Here is a 23206-nt window from a genome sequence, read left to right as displayed (position 1 = left end):
GAAAGTGAGGGGATGGAGAAACATTTTTCATGCAATGGGTTCCAAAAGAAAGCTGGAATAGCAGTACTTATACTGGACAAAATAGACTTTAAAACAAAGACTGTAACAAAAGACAAAGAAGGATACTATATAATAATAAAGGGGACAATCTAATAAGAGGAAATAACAACTATAAATATTTATGCATCCAACACAGAAGTACTCAAATACATAAAACAGTTCGTAACAAATCAACAGTAATACAGTAACAGGAAGGGACTTCAATATCTCACTTACATCAATGGACAGATCATCCAAACACAAAATCAACAAGGAGGGAATGGCTTTGAATAACAAACTGGATTTAACAGACAAATTCAGAACACTTCAGCATATACATTCAAGTGCACATGGAACATTTTCCAGAACAGATCACATATTAGGCCACAAAACAAGTCCCAGTAAATAAATTAAAAAAAAAAAAAAAAAGAAAAAATAGAAGTCATACCATGCATCTCTCTCTCTCTCTTTTTTTAAAAGGATTTTATTTATTTATTTGAGAGAAAGAGAGAGGGAGAGTGAGCATGAGCGGTGGGGGGGCAGAGGGAGGAGGAGCAGCAGACTCCCTGCTGAGTAGGGACATCTTACCTTGTTGTCTTTGCAACAACATGGATGGAATTAGAGTATTATGCTAAGTGAAGTCAGTCAGAGAAGTCAAATGCCACACAATCTCACTCATACGTGGAATTTAAGAAACAAAACAAAGGAGCAGAGAAAAAAGAAAAAAGAGAGACAAACCAAGAAACAGACTCTTAACTATAAAGAACAAGCTAATGGTTACCAGAAGGGAGGTGGTTTGGGGGATGTGGGAAATAGGGAAGGAGGATTAGAGTATATTCATCATGATTAAAAAAAAAAATTGGGATTTAAAAACTAATTAGGAGCTATGAGCATAAGCAGTCTTCTGAACTACAAGATTATCTTTAAGGGCAGTCCGATGGCCTTTTTGTATAAATATCTTTATGTTCTACAGAACAAATGGGATAATAACAGTGGGGTTCTCAGTATTTTCACTTAAACTATTTTTGGAATGGTAATCTGGTACCTGTTACTTCAAGTTAGTCTGATGTCCCCAGACTATAAGTTTTCTGTTTGCAGCCTTTCTAGAGAATATATGCCACCTTTGTTTACATGGGAAGGGGTAGTTACTATAAAGTGTGGAAAGGGGCTTTCTGGCAGTAGTGAACTCCCCATGAGAACACACCCCTTACGAAGGACCTCTTCCACTTGTCCCGGAAGAGGAGAAGGGGGAGCATAAGAAGTGTTTTATGCAGAGCCTCAACCCCTACTTCATGGATGTCAAGTGCCCAGGATGTTACAAAATCACCAGTCTTTGGCCATGCACAAGGGGTAGTTTTGTGGGTTGGGTCCTCCACTGTCCTCTGCCAGCCTATAGCAGGAAAAGCAAGTTTTAAAGAAAGATGCGAGGGGCAAAGCCTCTGCCTTTGGCTCGGGTCATGACCCCAGGGTCTTGGGATCGAGCCCCACATCGGGCTCTCTGGTCGAGAGCCTGCTTCCTCCTCTCTCTCTCTGCCTGACTCTCTGCCTACCTGTGATCTTTGTCTGTCAAATAAATAAATAAAATATTAAAAAAAAAAAAGAAAGATGCGAAGGAGCACTAAAGCACCCTGAATTAGATGAGTGGGAAACTATCTCAATAAACACATTTTGGGTAAAATAAAATAAAATAAAAAAGAAGTAAAGGATGGAAAGGGAATGATATTTTAATACCACCAAATTCTAATCCTTTTGAAAATTCCAAAGAGCAACTGGTTACTTCTTGGTTTTTGAAGATTCCAAAGAGCAATTGGTTACTTCTTGGCTTTCTAATCTAGGAGTTATACATCAAAGTTTTGCTAAATTACTTATTGCTTGTCTTTCTTCCCAGGTCCTAAAATACTTTTGTGTCATCTCCTCTCCCTTTTTTCTCTTCCCCTCTACTTGTGGATTTAAGTCTTTAAAAAAGTATCCCTTTACTGTAGTTTTAGTTTCCAGAAAGAAGTGAAATTAAATACAAGTTTTTATTCTAACACTTCTATACACCAAATCCTAATATATTAAGCAGGAATTTTCATTGTAAAAGATTTTGGAGCCAAATAAAAAGGAAGTCCTATAAACTAGGACTCAAAGAAAACAAAAAGACAGAAGTACACTTTCCTTTTTTTGTCCCCAATTCTGTAATAGATTATACTTATTCTATATTTTACCTTTGTATCTTTTGTGAGCAAAACCACAAAAATTTGTTTAACATTTTTATTAATAAATAAATTAATAAAATAACTTTAGCATATACTAATATGTCATATTCAGAAGTGTATAATATAAATGTAATGGGAACTTGATATTTACCTATTAAGTAATAATAATGCTTTGTGGATTTCTTAACTTATTGGAATAAAACACACACTGGAAAGAGAAAAAGTATTCTGGGTCATACATGTTGAATTTCAGTGTTGCTGTATAACCTAGCTATTACATGGACATAACAGACTCATGATATAAACTCTAGAGGTCTTAGTATATAAAGGAATATTTCTCTTTTATCCTTTCACCCTCCAATTGGGGTAAAGGCAGTAACAGCTGAAAACAGATTATGAAATCGGAATAATTGGGTATATATATACTATATATATTTTCATATATATTAGGTATATATATATGAAAATATATATATGAGAATATAATACATATATAAGAATATATACAGTAAGCATGACTGTGCATCAATGGTACTAAAAAAAGAAACTCAAATTCTTGTCTCATGAAAAGAAATTCAATCTAAACATTTTGCTGCTCTTAAAAACAAACAAAAAAACCCCAATTTTAGAAATGAGCTCATGTTGCTGTTTTTCTTACAAAAAAAAGACTTAAAAATTATCTCTGATAATCTCTAGTCCTTTATATTTGAAGCATTTTTTTTTAAAGATTTTATTTATTTATTTGACAGAGATTACAAGTAGGCAGAGAAGCCAGCAGAAAGAGAGGGGGAAGCAGGCTCTGTGATGAGCAGAGAGCCCGATGCGGGGCTTGATCCCAGGACCCTGAGATCATGACCCGAGCTGAAGGCAGAGGCTTACCCCACTAAGCCACCCAGGCGCCCCTAAATTTGAAGCATTTAAAGTCTAAGCTAAAGAAAGTACTGAGATCAAGATTTTAATGTGTAGTATGTACGAAAACGAGCTCTCAGAAAATCCAAGGTCAGAGTCCTGGTGCTTCTATTTATTTATTTATAAAGTGGGTATAATTAACAGAATTAATTTGTTTGTTTTAGCTATGTTATGTTTTAGTTATGACAAAACATCATTTGGTTTCACTGTCCCCATTATACAAAATTTATTATGAACATGGTTGTGGGGTAGGTTCAGACCAGGCATTGTAACTTTATAAGAATCACAGGAAGGAAGGTCAGAAAGAAGAGAGTACTATCAATGATACAGAGAAAAACAAAACAGAGAAAAGAGACAAGGATGCTGGTGTCATCAGTCCTCTTCTCTGTTGTGACTGGGCTGTGTTTCCAGTATTGGTCTCTTTCTGCCTGCCTTCTGATTTTCAAGGATTTCTAATATTTTTTTCTAATGCTGCTACAAATATATTATTATGAAAAAGTCCTCTATCATTTTTAGGGATTTTCTAAAAGCGGGGAGAAACCTTAGTCTGTTAGGTTCCTTTTCACCATTTATATAAAATGCAATAAATTAACAATCCTTATTTTTGTCCTGGAAAAACAATACTTGATTTCAAGACCATCTCTCATGTAAGAATACTAAAGTCAAGTGGAGATCATTTTAAATATTCAACTCTATTAAATAATATACAAGTGGAAACTTTAAACCTTGATAAATAAAACAATGAGGGAAGCAAAGTACCTCCAATTATAAACAATACAATCATAAGATATAATTGGACCTACTTTTTTTTTAAACAATGAAGCAAGTATTGGCATTGCTTCAAAAAAATAATTTAATCTAAATGGATCTCCAGGTTGTTAACATTTAGAGGAAAATTTATTATAAGTACATTAATAAAGTTAATTACATTTGTGGTTCATGACTAGGACTTACCAAGTTCTGCTAAGTTGCCAAATGCAACAAGACACATTTCTGTAAGAGCTGCATTTTGGCAATGGATGCCCAATAATTTCACTAAGGTAGGTATAACACCCATATTGATAAGCTGAGCTTGAAGGGAATCTGTAAAAAACAAACAAAAGTGTTTATGTATCAAATGGACATTAGTAAGAAGAAAGCACCTCTTATTCTCCCTATTGCAAGATCAATACCATTTTCAATTACAGTAAAACAAGATTAAGTCCATCCATACAACTGTCTGAAAATCTCAAAACATTAGTTCACAAGAGTTGAGTTTTGAATCTTTTCAATGACTAAAAGAAATTTAGAAAAGAACAGAACTCAAATAATATGTCAAAACATAAATTAAAAAAACAACAGAGTCTTATCCTTTGTAGAGTAAGCTTTAAAAACATATAAATAATTAAACATTACCACTGATCATTATGTGAAAAGGTTAGACAAAATAATATTTGTATTATACTGTATTATAGGAAAGAAGAGTATACGAAAAGCAGAGAAAAAAGTTAACAAAGACCAAGAGAAGACAGAATCTTAGAATCCCTTAAAACAGCTGCTTTATAATAAAGAATGAAAAATATATATAATATACAAAAACCATTTTGATTATTTGTAGCAGAATGTTCTTCAATGACTGCTAGGAAGGAAAGTAGTTTTATAAGGCAAAAATGTGTTATTTAAAATATTTTTCTTTTCGAAGTTTTAATAATAGTGACAAGCATCATAGTAAAGAAAGGAAAATTTGGCTTGAGAGGTGAAGAGAATGAGATGAGTACACTTTGTCATCATTGCTTGCCTTCATTTTCTAAGAAAACTAATTAGTTTTAAAGTACTTAACAGGCCTGGGATTTCCACAATGGCTCTTCATGAACAAATTATGGCAGAATACCTGTAGCAAAGCTGAAGGTAAATAAGCCAAATGAAAATCAAAAGTTCTGCCTCTTACAATAAGCTAAGAAAGATATAAACATTCACATGCCTATGCAAAACACTATTACTATTAATAACTTTCATCCAAATTCATCATCCAATTTCATCAAAATTCTGTTTCTTTTAAAAATTATATGCCATTTTCAAGCTAACAATTTTCTCCAAATTCTTTTTTAGTTACCTATTGGGAATCTAAAGATAAAAATCCTGTTTATTACAAACACATTTTCCTTAGAGCACGCATCCCTTGGCAGTGTGCCTACTAATCTCTTTATCACTCTTTCTAGTTCTTAACCAACTGATAAGGAGGAGGCTGGGTGATTATCAGATAAGAACAAGAAGGCGGGTTGAATTGCCTCACATGCCAGTTGATTATATGCTTGTTGGTCTTTGAAGTCAATTTTTCCTGCTTTTAGAGTAAAGTATGAAGGGGACAGCCAACAGAGGCTTATCACCCTGAAAACTGATGAATGGGTAACTACACATACTATCTGGTTCAACTGTGGGGGGCCTATTACCAAAAGAAGAAAACAGGCCTGGGAAAAAGGGAAGTTTACATTTAGAATTCAAATAGTCTAAAACAATTTCAAATTTTGCAATGGAATTATGAAATCTGTTCTAAAAAGAGAATAAAAGAGTATATTCAACTAAATGATTTGTTCTTATGCCTTTAATGTTACATAATTCTTCTTACTATACAATTCAGCAATTGATCTGTATTATCTTATAAGCAAATTACATAGATTATAAGGTATAGTGTTATGTGTTTTATCGGCAGAATACTTGTATTATGGTTATAGTATTCATAATGATCATGCACCAATAAGCTTTCCAAGTCAGAAATTACTTTGATTACTTACCAGTGAAGTTCCTTATAATTGGATCACCTTTGCAGATCTTTGTTCTTTAGCAGTATTTTTTACTTTCATTTATTTATTTACTCATTTTGACTACCTCTTCAAATACTGCAGAACTGTTGAATCATTAAGTTTCAGGTATGTAAGCGTGAGCACTAGCGCATGCATTGAGTGTGAGTCAAACTCCACTATATGTCTGCATTTATGTAAGCATCACACACCCCCTCAGTACTGTTGGTACGAAGTAATAACATCCAACAGTCCAGGGACATCAGAGAAATAACAAATTTTATGAAGGGGATAACTCAACAGGAGAATAATACCACTTAGAGGATGATGTTCTTCATATTCTCCTAACTTGGCATCTCTACCACTTTACTGGACTGCTTTTAAGGTATTATGAATTTTGGTTCCAGGGAAATGAGGGACAAAAAAAAGGAAATGTTGCATAGTTTCATAAAATCTTTGGCATACAAATTGAAGCAGTAATATTTGAAATTGTGGTAGATCAGGAGAAAAAGAAGCATAGTCCAATGGCAGTAGGTGTGAATCACCCTAATTTATGAAAATCACTTTGCTTTGGCAAAATGTGTTTTAAAGCTACCCAGGAGCCAAATTAATTGTATACTCACATACAACACACATACCACACACAAGTAAAGAGAAAAATTATATAGTCATCCAATGGGCATACTCATTTTTGACCACTTGGGTGCTTTTCTTTTATATCCACTCCTGTGAGGCTAACTAAAACAAAAATTACACTCAAATAACTCTAAAATCTGTTCATACCAATTGTAGGCAAGTCATTCTCCTGGATAACGAAGGCCCAGAAGAGGAAAAAACTTTACTCAAACAGACTGATTCAAATTTTCATTTCAAGATAAGCAGGCATCCTAGAACATGGTTCTCAAAATGGGGTCCCCAAAACCCTTTCAGAGGATCACAAAATCAAAACTACTTTCATAAAAATACCAAGATTTTCTATGCCTTTTTCACTGTATTGATATTCGTACAATGGTGCAGAAACAGTGGTGGGTGAAACTGCTGGGGCTTTATTATGAACCTTGTCAGTGGCACCGAATTCTGTTCGTGGTCATCATATTCTTCCCCACCACACATTCACAGTAAAATAAATGCTGTTCTTCTCAGCAATTTTTTTTACTTTTGCTATTATTTTTTTCTCAAGTAGGCTCCATATCCAGCATGGCACTTGAACTCATAACCCTGAGATCAAGAGTCACATGCTCTACAGACTGAGCCAGTCAGGCGCCCCAGCTGTGTTTTTAATTTTGAAAAGTTATTTTTCACAAAAACACGTGACAATGTGAGTTATTATTTTTAAATGCAGTACTAAGTAATTTTTTAAATTGTCTCCATTTTAATTTCTAATATGTTAAATATTGATAGGTATAGCCCATATTTATAAACAAAAATTCTACAGGGTCTTCAACAATTTTTAAGTGTCCAAAGAGTCCTGAGACCAAAAGTTTAAGAACCACTGCCAAAGGATTACCTAGCTTTTACAGGAGATGGAAAATGAAACAAAACAGAACATGGAATAGAGATTCTGAAATTCAGTGATGTGCTTGGCAGATGAGATAACAGGAAAAGAAATAAAAATTAAAAGCATGGTAAGAACCCCAGATTTTGGTGTTCAGATATTATGAGCAAAATTACATTAAGAACTTGAATATCTTAGTTTTGCTTATTTGAGTAGAAATACTACTTAAGCCTGGAGAATGTTCCATGGTTGGGTCTGTCTGCCTATTTCAGTTACAACTTAGTATGTTATCCATAGTTTGTTTTTGTGGGGTTTTTTTTTTTTTTTGGAGGGGTGGGGTTAAGTAGGGGTCAGGTTTGTGTGAAATAAACTGGTATGAATTCTTATTGCTGGAAGCAAATGATTAAGTTTAATCACTTTTTCTCACTGCCCAAAGAAAGCTTGTGAATGGACTTCAAAGGATGATAGGTGACACTCATGATATTATGAATGGTATCAGGAGTATGACTTTTAAATCAAAAACTAACTGGAAGACATTCTTAGAACCAGAAATAGTTCACATTCTCTAGAATTGAAAAAGTGTAACAGAGCAGGACTGAGAATTTTTGCATCCTTCAATGAATACCAACCAGCAACTCCAGGGGAATGTTCATCAGAACTCAACAAACACAATTCACAAAATGCAACCCAGGCTCGTACATAGCAAACACTTATGTGTGAAAGACAGTCTTTAGACAGCACAATGTCATAAATGTCTGAAGACTTTTAAAGATTGCTCCTGACACACATCACAGACAAATACTGACCAAAATACAGAATTACAAAATATCAAGATGACACAGGCCCTACATGATCTATGGGGAGGAAGAGGAAGAAAGGCACTGAGGGGGTGCAATACAGATGCATATACAAAGAGATATAAGGCAATCAACGCATGCGCTGGTGTGAACACTTACCTACCTACATTTGAATTTCAATGGTTCCAAGTTCTTCAGGTCACACTCATGGAAACTCCAAAGAATGGAGATCTGGAGAGAAGATCTTAAGTTGAAGAACCTTTTTCCCCCTGAGTTTTAAGTTTAATGTTTAAAACATTGGTAGAGATAGATTATAGGTCCAGAAAAGAATCCCAGTAACTCAACTGAAGTTATGTTGATCCGTATTATAAAGAATAAGTTCCTTAAGAAGACTGCAACACATGTTTACCTTATTCATAAGAAAAGGCCCTTACAGACAGTAAGATTATTAAGCTTATCAGTAATTAGGACTTAATGACGAAACTTTGTCAAAATAAAATATACACAATTCAAAATACATAGTCTCTACATCAGTATGTATATATAGTATACTATTCATAGTAAAGAAGTACAATATTCCTATTTACAGGCTTGCATAAAAAAATCTATAATCAAGTAAATTATACACAGATGACACAATAAACACAGGAAAATATAAATCTTGTTGACTTATAATACAAATTAGATAAAAACCATTTGGGCATAATAAAGACTGAAGAAAATTGCCGCTGACTAATGATATATATATTTCCAAAAAAGGATACAGAAATTTAAAATGACATAAAACAGTGAATAGAAATGTTAAGTTCAAACAAGTTGTAGGGAATTAGTGAAAAGTAAGCTGACTTTACAGCTACCAAGAGGATGATTTGAAGTTAAAAACTTTGCACATCCACATATGCAGGCACAGTTTTCAGTTACTTATTACTTAATATATTTTTGTTGACTGATGAAGAAAAATGGAGGAAAGTGGAGAACTTTTATTCTAAACCTAGTAATGAGCATATAAAAGTAAAAATATTTACAATTATTTTAAAAGTCCTCTTCAAATCAAAATATGCATTACATGTTCTATACCCAGATTATAATTTTAGCCCCAGGTTATACATTTCAATGACAAATAGTAATTTCAGTGAAAAAATAAAATCAAAATTCATTAGCACTGAGAATACTGGAGGTTTAAAACAATACATTTACACAATTATTTTCTAACAGTTAAATAAAAAATAGAAAAGATTTCAAACTTTTTTCCTAGATTCTGAAAATAAGACTCTATAAGAGCAAAATCTTCCTTTTGCATGTTTTAGAAATAATGACAAAACAAGTGAGTATGACAAAAAATAATAGTAAAAACAAAACCCCAAAGCAAAATCACAAGAGAACGGAAAAGTGTTTTTTTATTATTCTTAAGTGACCTACGCATATACTGTTCTCAATCCAATGACACGTAAAGTGATTATGTCTTAACATAGTAGATAATTTCTATCCCCTTGGACTCCCTTCAGATTAAATTACTACTACAGATCAACTCTTGTAATGAGTACTGCTACCAAGGAAATTTCTACAGATAAGTCTACTCTGAGTAAAGGACACTCTATGCTTTCATCTCAGAAAGAAACTGTCTTTTAAACATCAAAATCTTTTTGTTTGTTTTCTTTTAAGAGGACTACTGCCAGCTGTTGCTTAAGCAGCTCTTAGTAGGAGAAATATATCTGTCTCTGCTCTCAAATGGCATTGCCAAAAGGAAGGCCATAGCCATAGGAGGTGTAAATTTAAGTCTATAGTTTTGTATAGCAAATTAAGCTCATTGCCAGTTAATTTATACCACCACATGTATATCTTACAAACAGATATGTTTAAAAACAAAAATTATTTGTTTTACAGAAGGATTTAATGGCTTAAAAAAACCCCAAGTATTACTAGTTACACTGAAGCATTACTATTATTAAGTTTTTACACTTTAAAATTACACAGATGTTCTTCGCAATACATAGCTATGTTAAAAGATACATCTACATAACCAAAAGATTTCTGGCCAATCCCCATTTTTCAAACAGTATTTACTTAAAAATTTTTCATTTAACAAAATACAGGCAATTTTGTCTTAACTGGATTTTACTTGTAGTTAGAAAGCAGTATTACTAATTTCTATACGAGTGATTTTATGTATGATACTTCTCTGCCTTGAGTTTCTCTCTGAATGGCTATTATGTTAAGCAGTCCACATTGAAAATGGACTAGTATGTGGCCCAAATCCACTACTCATCTCTGGCTTTAGCCTTAGCTCCTGGAAGGCCAAACATCTGAATACTTACTTCAGTGGTATTTCCTACAAACCTATACACGGTCAATAATCATGGGCTTGATACCATCATGTTTCAACTGGTGTAATAACATCAGTATAAAAACAAGGCCTAGTCTTTCACTTTTACTGTTACTATCTAAATATTCATTTTTATTTTTTATTTTTAAAAAAGATTTTATTTATTTGACAAAGAGACAGAGAGAAAGCACAAGTAGGCAGAGCAATAGCACAAGAGGGAGAAGCAGGCTCTCCTCTGAGCAGGGAGCCTGACGTGGGGCTCGATCCCAAGACCAAGGGAGCCCAACCGAATGAGCCACCTAGGTGCCCCTAAATATTCATTTTTAAATATAGGTAAACATTCCATATATAGAGAAAATCTTCCTATGTGCTTCATATGCTGAAATTCTGTCATTTAGTTGAAATGTAAATATATGTTTATATTGCAGTATTTAAAATGTGGCAATAACTAATAATGGTGAACTATGCAAATGTAAAAAAATTAAATCGAGGCAGAATAACAGAGGTCAGATTTCCTACCATCTTTAGAATTTACAACATAAAATAAATGTTAGGAGCTGTTTTTAATTTTTAGTTACTTAATTTTGTTCAGGCCACGAATCTTTCAAAAAGAAGTGCAAATTGGGAATTCTTTATATCTTGTGATGATGAATTAAAGTCAGAAAGCCAACCCTGCCACCTCAAATTTTCACTATGAGGCAAATCTCGAAAATAATATTCAATAACATCTATGATTAATTATCTTCAATTCAGACATAAATCAAATAAAGAAAAACACGTTAGAGAATGAGGAACCCCAAACATATCTGTTACACTACTGCCTTTAGTTATAATTTGGTATCTATTTAGTATCACAATGCTAAATGCACCATTATGATTATAAGAAAATCTAGGAAGCTAAAACTGCTAAGTAGTATTTCTGTAATATAAAGCCAAACTTTAAATCATTAATGAAAAAACTGTAACAATAATTTCATTTTTTGTGATAAAATTTCAGATTCTTACATTCAGAAGTTCATTCTATAATGGTCAAAGCTAAACATTAATGCTACTACTTGACCATGTGGAATCAAACCGAATGTGCAGTTTGTATACTTCTACTAAAAAATAAATTCTTAGCTTATCCATTAAGAAAGAGCATTATTATAGTAATTTTTTAGGATTATGATAAAAAGCTAAGTTAATCCAATAGGTCAAATTTAATAGACTGAATTAGCAAGAGGCACAAGAACAACTAACTGTTCTGTCATTCAGTAAAACAATTTGTTTAAAATGACATTTGTAGCAGAATTTCTTGGGCTCAACCTGGCTGAGTAAGTAAGAATGCTCTGTTAGACAAACAGTAAAATTCAGAAATTTTTTACAAAGAGAAAACAGTAAATAAAGAATTATACCATATATTTTTTTAAAGCCTAAATGACCATAAAAGTCTTATAATACAATCTGTTTAACACATTAGAGTATTTTAATTTGACAAACTGGACTTCAAAAGATGCAAACTTAAAAGCACATCTCCGAGGCCTTTATAAACAAGGGGGGCGGGGAATGAACAGAAAATACACTGAAATGGTATACTGGCAAATTAATATACTTATGGGGAAAAGACAATAAATTACAAAGATAAAATTTTATATTTTATATATTTATATTTTATAAATTTTATATTTTTATTTTTTTTACCTTAAAGTTAGGCAAAAATTTTTTAGTATTTAGGAATTATATGTAATTATTAATTAGCTTGTACCCATAAACTATGCAAACAGTTCCTCACTTATGCAAACCGAATCATTTTCTAAACATCTAATATCTAGGAAGTATTCTTTCTCACCTGTAATAAACATAAAAATAAACGAGTAGCTCAGGCCAAAGGGCTTTTTAGTTTTTAATCAGGATTATTCCTTATTAACTTCCATTCTTCCTATTTTAAGTATGAAGAAAAACTAAGCCAGTTACTAGACTGAGGTTACCAGGAAAATGATTAATAGTATGATTAAAATTGTGAAATTGTTGCTATTGGTTGAAATGAAGGTAGCAGATATAATTAATTACATTAATTGTAATGTAATTACAATGAATTACATTAATTACATATTAAGTAACCTTTAAGTTAGAGAGAAAATACTTTACAGGCCTATTTTAAACACCTGAATTTATATACTGGACTGAATACTTAAATTCAATTGTTACACTCCAGTAATACACCCATGCATTTGAGCTCAATTTCCTAAACCACACAGATGGCCTCCCTTCAAACACAGTTCACTTATCATGAGTCTGTACAGCAAATAAATGTGAGAATTATTATTAGAGTATCCCAGAGAGATTTTAGGAGCCACATAGTTTTTTGATAACAGGGAACTATTAAGATATTAGAGAAAAATCAGCTCTATTTGAAAAATCATATATATACACACAATTAAATATAGATCACATGTATATACATATATATCCTCAAACTGATATCCAAATATCCAATATACATGTTTTTCAAGCTGCTATCATATGTATACATATTTCACATATATATAATATAGCTTATATAAAGAAGCCAGTCATGAACTGTGTATATTATGTTAATCATTTGAGAAGGAAACTGATTTTTCCTTCCTTGGTGGCACATTTATTTCTTCTGTTTCTGTCTTATGGCACAGCTTATGTACAAGTAACTTTAGTCCTTGCTTTAGTGCTTACCATCAATAATTTTAAGAATTATATGCTAAGTGAAATAAGTCAAGCAGAAAAAGACAATTGTCATATGGTTTCACTTATTTGAGGAACATAAGGACTAGCATGGAGGACATTAGAGAAGGAAGGGTAAAATGAAGGGGGGCAATCAGTGGAGGAGAAGAACCATGGGAGACTGTGGACTACAAGAAACAAACTGAGGGTTTTAGAGGGGAGAGGGGTGAAGAGATTGGTTGGCCCCCGTAATGGGTATTAAGGAGGGCATGGATTGCAAGGAGAACTGTGTTATATGCAAACATGAATCATGGAACATTACATCAAAAACTAATGATGTACTGTATGGTGATTACATAACATAATAAAATAAAAAGTCAGACTTTAAAAATAAAAGAAAAAAGAATTATAACAGACTTCTCCCTACATTTTATGTCTCTAGCATAGGTATATTCAGAAAAAAATTAAATTCTCAATTACAGAGTTCTCCAAGAGATATTTACTGATTAATCACGGTCACCATGGTTATTACATATTATAGGTAAGATAACAAAAATGGTGACCATCAACAGATTCCTGAACAAGGTGTTAAATAACTCCGATGCTTTGCTTTTGATTACTGGTTTGCTTCCATTCAAATTGCAATCAATTTTCAAGTATACATGTACAGATTTTTTTTTTTTTTAAGTTTGTGGATCACCTACAGTAAATTTTTGGCACCATTATCAGGATATTTTCAATGCTACTTTTTGCTACTATAATGAACATGAATAGGGAATATCAAGTAACATAGTGGGCAAGTTTATAATGCTTCTAAATTAATAAAATACATTACAAAGACCCATTTTTCTTCCAAGTACTGATTTTGTTAATAAAAAATTTTTAGACAATACTAAAAATGCAGAAGTCAATAAATATTTGTCAAACTTCTAATATACGCTAAAACGGTGTTATGTTTGAAAATAGATCTGAACAAAAGTTTTAGTCTTTGCTGCAATATTTTGGCATTGGGTAACCAAAGGTAGAAAAAAAGATACCCAAGAAACTAATGAGATAAAAATACCTATAATAATAGGTCTGAGTTTCTTGTTTATAGGATAAGTAATAAATAGATGAAGAAAATATAGGAAGTTCTGCATATTTCCTCAAACTGACTATCAAACTGTCAACATGTTTTGCTCTAACCAGAACTGTCAAACACTGAGACTATTTTGGAGAGCCACAGAATTGAAGAGTGCTTTTCTGCCATGTGAAAAATAGGTACGATTTTCCCCAAAAGGATAAATTTTAAATGATTTTTACTGGGGGGGAAAAAAAGGTTTTTCTTATTCTATTTAAACATGATTTTATTTATATAATATTATGGATACAACTTTTCTGGCTAAGCAATTATAACTTTTTCTATTCAGACATTCTACACTTACGAGTTTGGGTATATAAAATTTTAATTGCTTCACAAATGGGGAAACAAAAGAATATATTCAGCTCATAGCTTAAAAGTGTATTGTCCTGAGCTGGTTCAAGATTTTAAAACTCATGAACCTGGAGTTTTATATAGTTTTATCAAAGGGTACAAAAATACCTTTACCACATACATATTTTTATAATTTATCTGTCTTACATGTGGTTAGGAATTTTTTTTATTCCCTACTTAATGGATTTAAAAATTGAATATGCTCACAGTTGTCCACCAGATGGACAGAAATCAAGATATCTTAAGTGTCAGTTTGATGTCAATTTACTTTTAGGACTAACATGCAATTTAAAAATATTATCATCAAAAAAACTATGTTGGTAGATCTTTGTGACCATTTTCAGCACTCTCTAATCTTTACATTAAAAAAAACTAATCTGTGAAGCTAAAGGAATAACTCCCTATGAACAAGGCTTAAGCTCTTGGGGCTAAGGACACAGTTAACTTTTCTGGTAGAGTAATAATTTATCACTCAACTTCTCTACTCAGTTACCAGCAGAGGCTTATGTACTGAAATGCAATAGTAAATACACATAAAAAGGAACTTCATTTTCCCATGCTAATAAAAACTGCCCCATGAATTTCAAAAAGCTCTATTTTTTTTCCTCAGTGACTCATCTAGAGGTACACAGTCAGTATCAAATGATCTAAAGTTAGCCAAAAAGACCCAATATTTAAGTAGGCAGATCTTTAAACACACATTTTAAAGAAAAGAGTAATCAACAGAACAACAAAGATACAATAATTAAGCAAAACAAAAAGAATATAATTTAAGTTAAAGAGTATTATGGAGAAAAAGAAGCACTTCACAAACTGTGACAGACAGACAAATGTAATATGCAAACAGAGGAAAGAAGACAGTTACATGTTTGGCACCTGTTTAAAAAACTAAAGATAACTTTACTTCTATTTTATCTAATAACTTTTGAAAGCTTCATTGCAATCACAGGTTTACAATAATGGAACAAAAACACTTCTGCTCTGATAATGTTCTGAGAAAGTTAATCAAGGTTTCCAAAATATCTTAAGTTATTTTTGGGAATACTTGCCAGGAAAAAAGCCGAACCTTAACAAAACAAATATATTATGCATTTCAATTGTGGACTCTGCATGTTGTTAATCATTTCCTTCTCAATACACATATGTCTACACGTTGTGATATCCTACTATAGGGACTCAAAGGAAACCAGTCTCCTTTGGATTAGAATGAGTGATGTTTTTAAAGACCATTTGGGCATTTGATATGCTTTTATGCAGATCTTTGAACAACTAAACAACGAGTGTAAATCCATAACAAGACTAATCCTTTTATATCCAAAGCTGCTCTAATAACTTCATGGCTAGTTTCTTTCATTTATCTTTCTAAACCATTCTTCCACTTAGCATCTTGTCCCACTTTTTCAGGTGTCCAAGATGAACACCCAATGAAGATGGGTGTCCAAGATGTCCCAAATGTAGCTAAAGCGCCATGAACAACTGGCCAATGATTGCTTAATGCAATTCAGATATGTGTGCATAATGGTCAAATTTCAATTATTTAGGAACCAGCTATTCATTTTATGGATCATGCAGACTCATTCTATTTCTCCTGTTCATTTTTTCTTCAAAAGTGAGTCCACTACAGGCGAGAAAAAATGTGGTAGCTGACCCTATAAATGCTACCATTTGTTACTAGCTTGAGTTTAACTGGCTAGCCATTTGTCAATTTAAAATTATTTATTACTATTATTGGAAATTTTAGTTCAGAGTTGTAAAAACAGGTATCCTTTGTATAGGATATGACCTGAGAACACATTCTAAGTTTAGCTTGTACCATGCTAAAAAAGCGCATGTAATCCAACATTTAAAAATCAGACATCACATGAAAAGCTACATTTGCAGCTCCCCCCTCCCCCCATCTCCAAATGAAAAGATATGGAAATAGCTGGCCAAGTTGCCATACAGAAACTATAGACTAGAGGAGGGTAGTGGCTCTCCCTGTTCAATGGGACAAGGGCTACAGTCCCCACTGTTTGTGCTTGTCACTAACACCAAGGACAAATGTTAGTAGCCATTCATCATCAATGTTTATCTTTTTTTTTTTTTTAAATTATTGAGAATAGTTCTTTGGACTCACGACTACCAAAAGTAAAAAATGAAAAATATGCCTAAAGTTTCATGTGTTTCTAGAATACATGAAAATGAAGAATAATATTACATGTTCAATATGCAAGTAAAATAGGTCTCTGTCAAAGACTACAGCTTAAGGTGCCATTATAAAACAAACCACAAAAAGATCTGAAGAGTGTTACAGCCCAGAAATCTATCAGAATTTTTGAGTGTTTGATCCATGCTGTAATTCATATAAGATGATACAATTTTTGTGACATCTAAAAGTATAGTGAAGTTTTCATATCACCATTTTTATGTTCATTTAATTAACAACCGTATAGGTTATCTGAAAATTTTGACATGTCATTTGTTGCCAAGTTCTAAGAATGTTTTACAGAGAAAAGAAACTTCTATTAAATTTCTAAAATCAGAAACCACAATTACTCTGGACTTTACTTTTCTAATGCCAGATTTTATTAAAAGATTTTTTTCTATTCTGACAAGTAAATCTAGTATCTAGATAAAATAATTTTACTAATATAGTGTCTGTGTTTTAAAGCTACTCCTGGTATTAATATAAAGTAATAAACATGAAACTATTTTAATACTGCTTATTTCGAAAATGTGCATGAAAAATATAGCATACCATTATGTTGTTTTCATTTTTGGTATTAACATGGGTAACCCTTCAAAAACTTGTCCCAATTAATAAATTAGAACATTCTATATTTTTGAAACACTGTGATTTAATGTTGGCTAATTATTAATTTTACTTGTCACTTATGAATTCTTTGCTCATAATTTTTCTGAATATTTTTGGTCTGTGCTATAGTAATGATTATTTTTAATCTTCCCCCAGAGATAAAGCAAGTTTTCAATTTTGTTTACCATTCTCATTGCTATAGTTCATCAGCATGCCACAAAAGACAGTCAAGAGCTTCTCATTGGCGGGATCTGTTATACTGCACAGTGACCTTAAATGGTCAATTACAATCTGTGCACCACCTGCTTGGTCAACTGCACTTCTGCCCTCATCTGTAAAACAAAGAGTTAAATTAAAAATAAAAGAAAAAGGAAATGTACCTTATAATTTCAAATATAAAACATAACAATGTTATTCCTTATTTAGTGAGTAAGTAGAAAATAAACCTAGGTTGGGCATTAAATATGTCTTTTTGGAAAAACAAAACAAGTAAACATGGAAATGGGGGTGGGATGGGGAAAAGAGACAATCACTTTTTCAGAGAAAAAAGTTTATTCTCACTGACATCATATAGGAGCTTAAAGAACTCTGTGTCCTAGGAATGTATGACTATCACATGTGAAAATTTTCACCTCCTCTTTCACAAATGAAAATTCTGTGTAAGAGAAAAAAAAACAGGAACTAATATTTTATAGAAATTTTTTTTCTGAGCTTAGAAACCACTAAATATACCTATTAGTGTTTTTCGAAGTTAGTTGTTATCAAAGAAAACCATCTAACTCACATAATAGTTCTATATCACAGTAAGCATCCTTTTAATGGCATTACTGTAGTCCACAAACATGCTCCTTTTCTCAATTCTTGCTATTTTGTGTTTCATTTTTCCTTATTCCCTCCATTCTAGAACATACTAGTGTACTTCAACCTTACAACCAGTGGTCAAAATGATGGCCAGACATACCTTCTGTTATGTATACATAAATATTATATAGAACAGATGTCATTTAATGATTGGAATATATAAAAAGCTTTAGAATACTTTCTAACCCCTGAATGTAGGAATGGAAAGAGATGAAAGAAAGTATCTGTCTTTCTAAACCTGACTTTCCTCATATAAAAGATATGTGACAGCCATAAATATGAGCTACATATGTGATTTAAATTTACTAGTAGCCATATGAAAAAAACCGAAAAACATGTAAAAAATTAATTTTAATGATCTATTTTATTAAATCCAATAAAACATGATCCCAACATGCAATCAATATTTTAAACTGTCTTTTTTTGTGATAAATCTTTGAAATCTGAGTGTGCTTTACACTTACAGTCACATGTTAATTCAGACTAGCCACACTTCACAATTAATAGCCAAATCTGGCTCGTGGCCACCATACTGGACAAGGCAGCTACAGAAGCATAGTACAAAAGGTCAGTAAAAGAAATGGCTCACAAGGGTATTATAACCACTAAGTAAATGAAAGATTTTCATTTTTCTAATAAGAAAACTGAAACTAAGGTCATATCTTTATAATTGTTCCTGAATCATATTAGACAATGAAACAATATATATCAGTTCTTATGATACACACACACACACACACACACACACACACACACACACACCCTTATATAGCACGGCCTCATAAATATTTGCTTGATAAGTTTGAAAAATTTTCAGGAAATCCATACTAAAGTGAAATAACATATTTTTGTCCACTTAGCATTGTTGTGTTGTTATACAGTTACAGAATGGGAACCTATGCTCGTCAGCTAATAAGATCACAGAAAACTCCGAATTGTTAAAGTAACTAGTCTGATAAGCCAGTCAAGAACACTGGTCATATCCCATTTTGAAATTTAACACCCAAAGTTTCACTGTCCAATAACATAAATGTAAGTTATCTCAATTGTTGGGCAATTTGTATGGGTATGATGTCAGAGAAGAGTGAACGTTATGATTATAAATCTAAATGTTCAGACCTTAAATGATACAAATATACAATACATGCCATGCCTAAAAAGCTTAAATAGTCTTTGATTCAGATTGCTGATTAAATATGGGCTTTCAAAATATAAATCACAGAGGCTTAGGACTTAGAAATCTTAAGAGAACTGCTAAACTAAGCCTTAAATTCATATCCTAGGAAACTAAGACTTAGAAACTTTGTGGAGCCTATTTGTAGTGAATTTTAAAAGCGAAGCTGGCTTCCTAACAGCAGTTAACTATCTGGGGTGCCTGGGTGGCTCAGTCAGTTAAATGTCTGCCTTTGGCTCAGGTCATGATATCGGGGTCCTAGAATCGAGCCCCCGCCTCAGGCTCCCTGCTCAATGGATAGTCTGCTTCTCCCTCAGCCCTCCCCGCAACTCATGTTCTCATTCTTTTTCTTTCTCTCTAATAAATGAATAAAACTTTAAAAAAAAAGTTAACTATTCAATATTCAAAATATTCAATAATGCAATAAATTTCAATACAAATTTATCCAACAAATCTGTTCATCAAATTTAATAATGCAGTAAAAAAGAATATAACTGCAATTAGAAGGCAAACCACGTATTAATGTCTGAGAGCCACAGTATTTTTCTTCTTTTCCTTTCCTTCCTTCTTCAGTTCCCTTCCTCTCTCCCTGCCCTGTTTCGATTATTTACAACATAGCTTTTCACTCATGTATTATCAGCAGTAGGTTACAGAACATAAACTTAATCTCTGTATTAGAAATTACATTATACCAAATCTGAGAAGAAAAATAAAGCACATATAATAATAGATAATCTAAGATAAAAAGTATTAACCACCATTACAGGAATGTTTATGAAGTTCCTTCCCCACCCCTCTCACCCCACCTTTGACAAGTCATCCAGGGAAATACGGTTAAAGATAAATTTATCAACATATTTTAAAGAATTAGAGGATGCAAAAGAATAAATGACAATGTTGTATTCTATTACTCTACCAAAACCAGTGAAAGAATATGTCTTTATGGGTACCTTATGAATCATTTCCAATACATACTAGATCATCTGTCATTGCACAAGTCCATATAAATTGTTCTCCCACAATAAGGGTAGCTCTATAGTTTTATGTTACAATATTAAAATGAGTACTATTACTGTTCACTTAAAAATAATTTACAAAAGCTCCCTTATCCTAAACTTTCTTATCTCTGAAATATAAGCTGACTGTAACTCTTCTCATAATAAATAACTCCTAACTTGTGAAGCATCCTGCACTGTCACTTCTAGAAATATATTTTAATTTCCCATAATTGTGAGTTATCCAAACACTGGTGAAAGTGCAGCCCACCAACTCTCTAGGCCCTGCTACATTCTTTAATGATGACTTGTCATATGAAGGAAGTTTCTAGCACAAGTATGGTATTTCTTCACAGTAGGTAAGAGCAGAGCTATAAATCTAAAGAGATACTACACTTCCATTACTCCTCAGTAGTCAAAACCAGGAAGCAATAAAACTTGTATGTCATGGTTATTATGTCTCACAAATGAGAAAAAAAAATGTTACCAAAAAAAGTTACCAAGTTGATATTCCATTATCAGGTACAAGTATATGGTAAGGCTGAGGAAAGGACCTAAAATAACCACTGAATACAATCACTGTGACATGTAACAGTGTATTCTAATTTCAGATTTACTTGTATATTTTCCCAACTAGGCTCTCTCTCTGTTCTGGGCAACAAATACCTAGTACATAGTAGATGCTCAGTATTTACTGAATAAATGGGGCCTCTGCTTAGATTGTGGTAAATTATCATTCACCTAAAGGATGAATGTGAGTGAGTGAATGTGTGTGTGTGTGTGTGTGAGAGAGAGAGAGAGAGAGAGAGAATGAGAATGAAAATCATTTATGTGCTTTTGTCTTTTTTTTTTTTTTTTTATGTGCTTTTGTCTTCACCACCACAATATGGTTATGGAATAGTTTAGCTTTGCCTGTTTTTTGAACTTTATTTGAATGTAATCACGTTGCATTTATTCTTTTGTGCCTACCTTCTTATACTCAATATTACATTTGTGAAATTCATCCATTCTGTTACATGCTTCCTGATACATAATATTCATTGTATGAACCCATCTCAATTACTGGCCTATTCTTCTAATGAGTGTTACTTGGGTTGTTCCTAGGTTTGGGCTATTCTTTATAATACACAGATGGTACCGTTGGTTCACTGGATATGCATAACTTCCACTTTCTCCATGCTGACAAACAGGTTGCCAAAGCCAGTGTACACTCCCTCAAGCAGCATGTGAGTTCATTGCTTCACCCCTCCACTACTACTTGGATATTATTTTATTTTTAAGATTTAGGAAATCTGGTAGGTAAGGTTGAACCAATTCCAGACTATACAAAAGCGAAGTCTTTGCTGGCAGTCTACTTTTCTGTACTTTCAATAAGGCAATTAATTTGGTATTGAGTGTAGATAGCATTACATGGGAAAACAAAAACAAAAACAAAACCCAACCCATAATAGTTCAAGCAGAAAAGGAGAGAAAGAAACAGATAAAGGCAGAGATACACAGATGTTAGAATTTGAAAGAAAAAAATGGAAAGACAGCTAAGTAGCTAGTAAAAGGTGCCTATCAAGCCTATGTAAAAATACGACTAGGTGCAATTCTGGAACTTTCTTACAGTCATGCTTTATAGAAAAGCCTTATAATAACATCAGCAAATAAACTGCTGGGTTGTTTTTTTTTTTAAATCATTTCTATCATCACCAGATTTCCAAAAGAGAAGATAAGGTCCAAGTATTTGAAAACACTGAGGAGGCAGAATGGTACTAGATGTAAAAGCAGCCTATAATCTGCAATAGCAAATTTTATCTAAAATTAATTTTTTACAATTTAAAAAGTCTATGATTAATATGCTGCTTCCACTTTTGTGATTTAAACATCACCTTTTTCATATTTCTTCTCAAATTCTCAGTATGAAATACAAATTTAAAAATCCATTTAAAGGGGCACCTGGGTGGCTCAGTGGGTTGGGCCTCTGCCTTCAGCTCGGGTCATGGTCTCGGGGTCCTGGGATCGAGCCCCGCATCGGGGCTCTCTGGCCGGTGGGGAGCCTGCTTCCCCCTCTCCTTCTGTCTGCCCCTCTGCCTATGTGATTGTCTGTCAAATAAATAAATAAATAAAATCTTTTAAAAAAATTAAAAAAATAAAAATATAGAACAGAATATGATGAATATGCAAATAATTTGGAATGCATAATTGTAAATATAATGCATACAACATTTAGGAAAAAAAACTGAAAACACAGAATGGCTTAAGTTATTCCCATTCTTGAGTTTATTTAGCAATTGTTTCTAAAATTGAATAATTTTTTATATTTCCTTATTTTTATTTTTAAAGTTTTGATTACAGAGAAATTAAAAGTAGAGCTAAAAGGTCTAATAAAACCATAGAAAAATAATTTTACAGTCAAAATACTTCCCCTCCCCCCCCAAGAAAGTATGTAATCTACAGTCCATATATTTAGGATGTAAAGATGTAACTGATTTAATTTTGGGGGGAGGGTGGGATTCTTACAATGTTGATCTTCTTACTATTTTCTACTGTCATTATCATTACTTATAGGTCATAGAAGTGTTTTTCAATGCACAAAGAAGAGAGAAGAGATTTTCTCTATTAGCAGAATTGTCTCAATGTATTTGATGCTTTAGGAGGAAAATGTTTGATGTTCCAAAAGTTGAAGATATATTTTTTCGACATAAC

At 32.7% G+C, this 23206-nt stretch overlaps 1 protein-coding gene across 3 annotated transcripts in view; it reads right to left on the bottom strand.

The window, feature by feature from the left end:
- RAP1GDS1 (Rap1 GTPase-GDP dissociation stimulator 1) overlaps window positions 1-23206 on the bottom strand; it is a 168718-nt gene that overhangs the window by 36464 nt on the left and 109048 nt on the right. For 2 of the 3 annotated variants that reach the window (XM_080797553.1, XM_080797554.1), the window contains exons 5-6: window positions 17671-17817; window positions 4101-4229 (exon numbers count right to left, since the gene is read on the bottom strand). In XM_080797553.1, coding sequence (XP_080653679.1) covers window positions 4101-4229; window positions 17671-17817 — 276 coding nt within the window. The remainder of the gene's footprint in view (window positions 1-4100; window positions 4230-17670; window positions 17818-23206) is intronic. The other variant, XM_080797555.1, reaches the window with a different exon arrangement.

Source organism: Martes martes (assembly GCF_963455335.1).
Source record: "Martes martes genome assembly, chromosome: 2".
NCBI lineage: Eukaryota > Metazoa > Chordata > Mammalia > Carnivora > Mustelidae > Martes > Martes martes.
This window is presented reverse-complemented; position numbering and strand designations above follow the sequence as displayed.